This window comes from Pseudopipra pipra, chromosome Z (genome assembly GCF_036250125.1).
Source record: "Pseudopipra pipra isolate bDixPip1 chromosome Z, bDixPip1.hap1, whole genome shotgun sequence".
Taxonomy (NCBI): domain Eukaryota; kingdom Metazoa; phylum Chordata; class Aves; order Passeriformes; family Pipridae; genus Pseudopipra; species Pseudopipra pipra.
Window position 1 is genome coordinate 57,017,190 of NC_087581.1, and position 9,921 is coordinate 57,027,110.

The 9,921-nt window shown below is 39.9% G+C and overlaps 1 protein-coding gene across 2 annotated transcripts in view; it reads left to right on the forward strand.

Annotated features, from left to right (window-relative positions):
* Positions 1 to 5,425, forward strand: part of HSD17B4 (hydroxysteroid 17-beta dehydrogenase 4) — a 57,540-nt gene extending 52,115 nt beyond the window's left edge. For both annotated transcript variants that reach the window (XM_064642619.1, XM_064642620.1), the window contains exons 23-24: positions 3,231 to 3,358; positions 4,993 to 5,425. In XM_064642619.1, the coding sequence (XP_064498689.1) occupies positions 3,231 to 3,358; positions 4,993 to 5,082 (218 nt within the window). In that variant the 3' untranslated portion in view covers positions 5,083 to 5,425. The remainder of the gene's footprint in view (positions 1 to 3,230; positions 3,359 to 4,992) is intronic.
* The last annotated feature ends 4,496 nt before the right edge of the window (positions 5,426 to 9,921 follow it).

Consider the following 9,921-nt stretch of genomic DNA (forward strand, 5'->3'; position numbering starts at 1 on the left):
TAGGTTAAGGATTTGGTGTGGTCAGCCTGACCCAGCAAGGTTATGGAGCAGATTATCTTGAGTGTGATCACGTGACACATGCAGAACAACCAAGAGGTCCGGCCCATTCAGCAGGGGTTTAGGAGAGGGAGGTCCTGATCAAAGGCTCAGCAAAGCCTTTGATATGGTCTCCCATGACATTCTTCTGGAAAAGCACTCTTTGCTGGGTTAAAAACTAGCTGGATGGCTGGGCAAAGAGAGTGATGGTGAATGATGCTGCATCCACTTGGTGTCAGATCATGTGTGGTGTTCCCAATGGCTCAGTATTTGCCAGTACTGTTTAATATCTTTAATTTCATCTTTGATTATCTAGATGAGGGCATCAAGTGTCCCCTCAGTCTGTTTACAGGTGACACTGAGTTGGGTGGAAGTATAGATCTGTTGGAGGGTGGGAAGGCTCTGCAGAGGGATTTGGACAGGCTGGATCAATGGACCAAGGTCAGCTGGATGAGGTTCAACAAGGTGAAGTGCCAAGTCCTGCACTTGCATCTCAACAACCCCCTACAGCTCTACAGACTTGGGGAAGAGTGGCTGGAAAGTTGCCTGTTGGAAAAGGACCTGGGGGTGCTGGTCAACAGCTGTCTGAATGTGAGCCAGCAGTGTGCCCAGGGGGCCAGGAAGGCCAATGGCATCCTGACTTGTATCAAAAATAACATGGCCAGCAGGACCAGGGCACTGATTGTCCCTCTGTACTGGTGAGGCCACGTCTTGACTGCTGTTTCCAGTTCTGAGCCCCTCACTGCAAGAAAGGCATTGAGGTGCTGGAGTTTGTCCAGAGAAGGGCAACAGAGCTGGTGAAGGTTCTTGAGCACAAGTCCTATGAGGAGTGACTAAGGGAGCTGGGAGTGTTTAGCCTGGAGAAAAGGAGGCTCAGGGGCAACCTTATCGCTCTCTACAACTGCCTGAAAGGAGGTTGTAGCCAGGTGGGGATTGACCTCTTCTCCCTGGCAACTGGCACCAGGACAACAGGAAGTTGGACATTCATGTTGGACATCAGGAGGAATTTCTTCACAGAAAGGGTGGAGTCACCATCCCTTTTGAGGTGTTTGAGAAACAACTGGACATGGCATTTAGCACTGTGGTTTGGTTGTCAAGGTAGTGATGAGTTAAAGGTTGGACTCGTTGATCTTAGAGGTCTTTTCCAACCTTAATGATTCTGTAATTTTATGAGTCTGTAAACATAAAAGGTTTGTCTGTGGTACCATGATTATGCAATGTTTAAAGGCATGTTTGTGCTTTGAGAGCTTACAATTAATTGTAGATGTTGATTGGTAAACAATGGTCCTGTGATTTGGCTAGCAAATGGAGAACAGGAGTGTAACAATGTTAAGTTACAACTGAATGTACAACAATTTAACAACTGTTAAGTATGTACTATATTCAAAATAAAACTTAGATATTGTTAGAAATTTCCTGACTCACTACACCTTTTTAATTCTGTTTGTATCAAAACTTTACACTGCTGAGACTGATGGATGAGTCTTACCAATAAGATATATCAAAACTGCTTTTCCAGTCAGTAGGTAATGAAGAAGTTGTGTCTTGGGAAACATTATGTCAGGCTTTCAGTGTCTGTGTCCCTTCTGGAACAGTCCAGGGACTGTTCCAGAAAAAATTAAATGGATGCAAAATGAAGCACTAGAAGGGATTTCTAAGGTCTGGAAGTAATTCAAAACAAATAATTGAGAACTTTAAGTATCCTAGATACTATGTCTGTTTTGTAAATTAATCTCTTGGGCTTGCTGACCAATGCTGTTTGGCTCAAAGGGAGCTCAGTTTGGCTACATTGCTATGGTTTGTAACATTGGTAGCATTTGAATAGTGGTGCGTTTCGAAAGCACATGGATAGTTAAGCTTAGTTAACTTAGTCTGGGGAGCTGGTATCCACTGTGAAGCTTGCATTTCATGATTCAGTAGATGATTTTTTGATCTTTTTTTTCCTCTAATAATAGTCTATGCCTGTATAACCTACAGAAGAATGTTTAAAGGCTCACATATGATGTTAGACTATATAGTACCTGTTTTGGGTCAAAAGGATGTTACACAGCTCGTACCCACAAACAAAAAGTTATACATCATTCATCTGGTCCTCAGTCATTGTTTTCTTTCTTCTCATATTGTATCAAGCTATATGCATGAAAGTGATATACATGAAACCTGCTTCAGAAATTATAATTTACTTTAAAATCAACTGGATATAATAGTTCACTATGTCACTTCTCACTGAGCAACTTAACTCCCCTTCTAGTTTTGTTATAACTGGATAAATTTCAGAAAATTAAAGACTTAGACAGACTGAAGCTACTCCCAGTCTTCATGGTTCCCCTTATCCTTTCAAAAAATTGTTTCATGTAGAATTCACATAAGATAGTTTATGCAGATAAGTCTCCATAGTTTAGCAAGTGCCTTAAAATTTGTCAATGAACTGGCATCCATGATTCTGTGATTAGAGATGCCATGTCCTTCCTTATGGGAACATGCACTTGAATACTGTGTAGGGTCGGAGCATGATGGATCAAGAGGAAAAGGTGTTAAGGTAAGACAGGGAATCTGCAAAATCTGAGAATGATTTGGCAGAGCATATCCTGTCAAAATACTCTTCTAGCCAAATGACACAATACCTGATAGTGTTAGCTTTGTAATAGATTATTTTGGCAGGTCATTTGGTGTGGGAAAAGAACACTCTGAAGCTACAGACAGTTTGAGGAAGAGGAAGACAGATACTTGGCAAGGCTTTAAATGTTCTTTGCCTCAAGCAGAACAGGCTATATTGCCTGTGGGACAGAACAAGGAAAATGCAGCAGTGTGTTTGAACGCCACCATGTCTGCCTTGTCTGACTATAGGATATTGTTTTCAAACATTAGAACTTCATTACTAACTTTAACATTTGTGCAGTGACTGCACTAATTAATATCTTATGCATCTTTAGTGTTGTTCAAAAACAGTTTTTACCATTGCTGCAAGAATTTTTTAAAGGCAGTCCCTGCTGCAAGTGCCCTCCCCCTTAGCACAGGAATAATTTTTTATTTTCTTTCATTAAAGAAGAAGAATTAAACCACATTCATTTTCTTAGTGGCTGATAGGTGATAGTTTAGACCATATGCTTTATAATAATAGATAAGGAGAGTAGTGTTCTTTAGCCTGAAGATTTTATCGTTAATTTGAAATTATCTTTGCTTTTCCTTCTTAGCAATTGACTTAAAAAATGGCTCTGGAGCAGTGTATCAAGGACCTGCCAGAAATTCTCCTGATACCACCTTCACTCTCTCAGATGAGGATTTCATGGATGTGGTACAACAAAAGACCAACCCACAAAAGGTAAAACCTGTGTGTCACAGCCATACTCACTTGCATGGGGACATACTATATGCCATCAATCTTCGATTCATGACTGTTTGCATTCCAAAATCTGCAACAAAGTTAGTAGTTTGTTTGTTTCCTGGTACTTCACAATATATGATCTGCAAGGTTTGTCACTTTGATCATTCAGGCTGTTTTGATTGTCATATTGCAGCAAGTTGATATTTGTTGCAATGTTCTGATTTACTGCTAATACTGCAGTAGAGTGAAAGGTCGGACGGTGAATGCATGTAGATGCATTGAAACTGGTCAAAATTCACCCAAACTATGATGATTTTGTCAGGGAGAGAAAGATTTAAGAAAGGTCTGTAATCTGCGTCTGCACTTTCAGCTTCTTGGAGTAATCAACTGCTTAAAACTACTAATTTTACTAATAAAAATGGCTTGTGTAAAAGTAAATTAAACTGTCACAAATTTAATATGTCAGCTTACAGATTAAAGCTTGAGCAAATGCAAACTTTAATTGAGCTCATCATATATCAAACAATTCCTTTTCTTTGATCCCAAGCAGAAGTTGTTGGAGACTTTGATTATAAAATTGGAGACTAACGATCATGGTGAATGTTTGTTATAAATCCTACATACCACATGAATAAAATCCTTTGTGACCCTCTGTATATAGCAGGCATAAAGCATAAATGAACAAGATGTTGACATGTAATCATCAGAATGCTAAAGAACAGTGATTGAGATTCAGGAACATGATCTGTTCTTGGGCATTTGTATTTCCTTTGAGTTTCTGTGAAGTTTTTCATCTAAAGAAGCTCAAAGCATCTATTCAAATTCTTTTCTGCTGGCTCTCTCTATTCTTTATTTGAATGTATTTCAAGTTAATGGAACTATGCAAAAGCACATTCAAAGAACTTTCAAAGAGCTTTCAAACTGCAAAGCCACAGTGAAGCAAAACTAGTTTTAAAAAAATACGAACTGAATGTGAAACAGGGTATACAGCTCTTTGAAGTAGGGACAATAAAAATGTAATATACCAGCATTTCAATGAAAGTATGCTATGTATAAATCCAGAGCATTTCTTTGAAATATGCGTATACATACATTGTGCAAGTTTCTGGTTCATTTGGTATGAATTTGAGTGATACCTTAGCTTTTCATTAGGCCTTTAGTTTTCATTAAATAACCTTTTCATTCTGTTTTTTCATTTCTTATAGGGATATATGGATAAGTGTAGCATGGGGGGACGAGTCTGGGAGCTTTATTTTTGTACCCTGCTGAAATTTTGCCATCAGCTTCTGTGAAGGCATTTGTCTTACAACAGGAGAAGTCCTCTGTGCTATACAAAGAAAAGAAATAGAGGTTGCTGAAGTTGCTTCGTATTTTCTTCTTTTCTCCTGAGTGATAGACTTGGCCTTGTCTGCACTATGGACGGAAAACTATTTCTGGATGGTATTAGAATGGAACTGGAATGGTTTTCATTAATAAACAATAACCATTAGGCGTCCTGCACTGAAGGCTTTCTCCTGAGTACTGAACAACCACACTTAACCTTTGGCTTCTTATTTGGTTCTAGCAACTCTTTGATTTGTGTGTAAACAACTGAATACACACTTTTTTTTCCTCTTGTCTGCTCTTTTTAGGCATTCTTCGCCGGTAAACTGAAAGTGAAGGGTAACATCATGCTGAGCCAGAAATTGGAAATGATCCTGAAAGATTACGCCAAGCTCTGAACTGCTTGATCATCTCCCACAGCAGTGAAGAACTTCGGAAGATAGAAACTTTAATTAGTTCAGGATCAATGACTGAAACATTTGCAGGCTATATAACATCAATGTATTGATTCATTATACTGCTAATACACAAGCTGATTTAATTGCTGTAGACAGAAGTTATGAAATGAACATAACTATTACTATTGTCCCTTTTTAGTTTCTCAGCAATGGTAGAGAATCACACTTTTCTCATTGTACACCTTTATCTAAACAAAATTTATGTAGTTCTTACAAAGAAGCATATATTTCTATGTTAATTATGAAGAAAATTAAACCAATAGACATCTTTGATATCTCCTTATATGTGTCTGTCAGTCTTCATTCATATTGCCTTAGATAGACTGGTTTCTCTGAGTCTAGCTGGTTTATTATGTAAACTGACTTTTTTGTCTGAAGTTCTCATGATCCCATCAAAACAGCTGGAAGATGGAAATCAGTTCTGTTTATTTACATCTTGTCATTATGTGTTTTTTTTCTGTACAGGAAAAACTCTTGAACTTAGCTCCACCCAGATTGATTAATCATTTTCATATAAGCTACTCTTATAAATCACATGGAAGGTGGTTAGCGTTAGTTCTTTAGGGGAAACTTTTTCACCTGGGAGGCATTAATGCTGCCCCAAAGGCTGTTACTAGAGCTAGATTGTTCTTCATGTAGATTCATTCTCATGAGGGCCAGCATCATGGCAGCAGGGAACGGTGGAAGTCAATTCCTCATTTTGAACCTACTGAGACAGAACTGAGACAGCAGCTGTGGCTGTATGTTTTCCTAGATAAGGTATGCTCTTAAACGCTAATAACCATGTGAACACCTGGAAATTTGATTTCATCAGTTTGACCAACATTTTGTGTCCTCAGTAATGTTTTTTTTCTCCTCCAGACATGTTCTATGTTTATACCTCTCAAAGAATTCTGGCTATCTAAGACTTGTTTTTTCTGTCCCAAAACTTGGAGGTACTTACCTTCCCTTTTTGAGTAGACCATAGCCATTAAAGAACTTTGTGGGGCTGCACTTGAATATGACAGTTTGAAGATAAATTCTACATGTTGTAATACTAAGTCAAATACTCAAAAAATTTATTTCTTCGCAGCTATAGTATCAGCCATGCTGTGGTTCAGGCAGAGAAACATGAATCTTAAGTATGTCAACAAGTATCTCACAAAAATCACATCATGAATAGATGGGAAACAACAGTGTGATGTTTGGCATCTCAAAGAGGCTGTCAAATAGAAATGATCGAAAAAATGCCCTTTTACCACATAACATTTACCTTTTTCATGGCAGTCATTTTCATGTATGAGTAGGATCTAATAATACCCTCTACTGCCCAACTTCTATTTTTCAAGCAGCTTTGTGTCAAATAGGTAAAGGTGTCTTGTGTTACTTTCTCTTAAGGAATCTTAAGAGAAGGACAGATTGACTGCATCTTCTTAATTTTATGCATGTGTGTGGTTGTAGCGTGTTTCTGTGGCTGGGTTGGTGGAGGGGGGGGCCACAGAGGTGGCTTTTGTTAGAAGCTGCTAGAAGCTTCCCCTGTCCGGTGCAACCAATGCCAGCCAGCTCCAGGACGGACTTCCTGCCACTGGCCAAGGCCAAGCCAGTCAGGAGTAACAGTAACACCTCTGTGATAACGTATTTAAGAAAAGAAGGTTGTTGTGCAGAAAAGAATTCTAGCCCGGGAAGAGCAGAGTGAGAACATGGAACAACAAGGCAAATGCCAAGGTCAGTGCAGAAGGAGGGGCAGTAGGATCTCCAGGCACTGGAGCTGAGGCCCCTGTAACCCCTGGTGCAGACCATGGTGGAGCAGCTGTGTCCCTGCAGCCCATGGAGGAGCCCATGCTGGAGCAGGTGGATGCATGAAGGAGGCTGTGACCCTGTGGGAGGCCCAGGATGGAGCAGGGTCTTGCCGGAGACCTGCAGCCCATGGAGAGGGAAGCCCACGCTGGAGCAGGTTTTTCCCAGGTAGGACTTGTGGCCCCTGTGGGGGACCCACGCTGGTACAGCTCATTCATGAAGGACTGCACCCCATGGAGGAGTGACCCACGGGACAGCAGTTTGGGAAGAGCTGCTGCCCGAGGGATGGACTCATGCCGGAGGTCCATCAAGGACTGTCTCCCATTGGAGGGACCCCACAGGAGCAGGGGAAAGACTCCTCTCTCTGAGCAGCAGCAGAAACAACAACTGACCATAACCCCCATTCCCCATCCCCCTGCACTGCTGGGGGGAGGAGGGAGAATGTGGAAGGAAGGAGGGGTGGGGGGAAGGTGTTTTTAAGATTGTTTTATCACTCTTTGGCTCTTATCCTGTTAGTAATAAATTCAAGTAATATCCCCCACTTGGGGTTTGTTTTGCCTGTGAAGGTAATCAGTAACTGACGTCTCCCAGCTGTTATCTCAACTCATGAATCCTTAGCTTTTCTTTTTTTTTTTCTTCCTCTCCTCTGTCCAGTTGCAGAGGGAGAGTGAGAGAGTGGCTTTAGTTGGTACCTGGCATCCAGTCAGGGTCAACCCACTACAGTGGTACACCATAAACTCCCACTTTTCTACATGTATCTTTCGTGCCCATAAATCTGTATATATAATGCTAAAAAATACATGTATTAAAAAAAAAGAACTGTGAAGAACTAACTTTGAGACTAGGAAGTACCAATACAACCATTTAAGAATGGCATATTTGTTGTAGGTTACATGGTCTTGATACTTCGCAACAGATGATTTTCTCAGCCCCATAGATAATCTGAAATCTGAAAATACTGCTCCACCAGGAGGGAACAGAGTACTAATAAGATTTTTTTTTTTCCCCTCCTATATTTAAGTGAGAAGCAAAAATACTCAGGCAGGGAAAATTGGTAATATTGAAACCTGTTGCGTTTAACAGGTTGGAGATTATTCAAGAACATCATTTTACTAAGTACCTTTACAAACCCAGCCTCTGATTGGATGACACAGTGAGACCCCACCCCAGAGCCCCAGAGTGGCCTTTAAACTTTTGCCAAGATCTCTTATTCCCTAAAGTTTACCATTAAAGTATCCCCTGAGAAAATGTACACAGAGTTTCTCCTTTGCACCTTCTCTTAAGGTATTGAAAGAACCAAAGGCTCTTCTAATATGTCCAGAGAGCAGATAATGTAGAGGAGCCTTGTATATTTTTAAAGTAAAACTCTCTTGGTGAGCTCATACTTTGAGACCTGGGGTCTTACATAGTGTTTTACATCTGTACATCCTAGACTTTACTCTGATGTTGACTTTTTCCTGCACTGCGTACTGGTCATAGATACTAATCTTGAGTGGAACAGAAAGTCCTCTCTACTTTACTGCAAAAAGCTCTTCCTTTTGCTCTTGGTACCTAGGCTAACTGAACATGCCTCTCAGTATTGTGGCAGACTGCTTTGTAGGAGCATAATTCGGGTGTTTAATTCTTTCATCTGCTTTGTGGCCCGAATAGCTGTTATTGATGATTTTGGCATGTTGATTTTATTTCTACTCCAATGTATTTACCTTAAGAATATTCTAGTTAGTTGATGCCAACTAGTAACAACCTGTTTTCTTTTGAAGGTACAGTTTGCTGTATTGAATATACACATGAATTCATTTGGAGGTTTTAGGTTTTGTTTTCTTCCTGCTACTTGGAAACCTTCTGTTCATGATTGCTAGCTTTTAGGAGTAGTATTCTCAGAAATGAGTAATAAACCTATGTCTTTACAAGAATCCATGCAAATGAATGTTAGCCAGCTTGGAAGGTGGTTAGTTGGTTCTGAAGGATTCTCACGTGCTTTCATCTAGAACAGTCTCTGTTTTGGAATCTTGTGTTTCAAACCCATCCACATCTCTTTTATCTGGAGTATTTTGGGGACCTTTCCTGTCAGGCAACAGCACAATACCAGTACAGTGGCAGGACCTACAGACTGACAATAGCAACACGCTACATCCTTTTTTTTTCAGGGTAGCTGCTGTTTTGAATGTTTTTTCTTTGCCACAGATAAGTGCCCTTATCTTGGATTGCAAAGCCACACCTGTTTACCAAACATCTCAGATAGCTCTTTAGTGATATTGATAAATTTAGTAGAAAATAAGGAGGCTTTTGCAAGCATCTTAGCACTGCATATTCTCTATTTAACCTAGAGGAGAGGAAAATTGTCCTTTATTGAAATATGTGCTTTGTAGTGTTTAGATTAATTCTGTATACATGTAAATAAGATGCTGTCTGGACTCCAGATTTTGTACCATTGGACGTACGAATTCAGTTGTTTGCCCTTCTGGAATAACTGAGTTACTGCTAAACATGGTAAATTGGTAAACATTGTAAATTGCTGTGATTTTTAATAATGGCACAATATTATTTTATATCTCATTTTCCTTCTCCTTACATTCATTACAGTCTTCCTGCTGGCTTGCAATTATGTCCATCCTTTAAAAAGTAAATTGCAGGTCCACTGACATATGTCCTCTTCGGTCATTTATGGGTTCTCTGATTAAAGGAGGAGAGCAGCAATAACGGATGAGAAAAGTTACATAAGCTTCCTATCTACTAGTATCGGCTTCAGAGAAGCCTATGCTGAATTTTATGCTTTCTAGTCACTGGAATTGTTCTTAATTAGTTTATTTGAGAGGAGTTCAATACACCTTCCAGCTGTCATCAATAATTACAGTTAACAGCTCTTTAGATGTTGACAAGTGCATTCATAATCAGAGAATATTAAATGAGTAAAAAGGGGGTAAAAAGGGGGAGAAGCAGAAGCATGAGAGAGTGGTAAACTTGAGAAACTTCAGACAGAGGAACTCAGATGCTGTCTCCTCT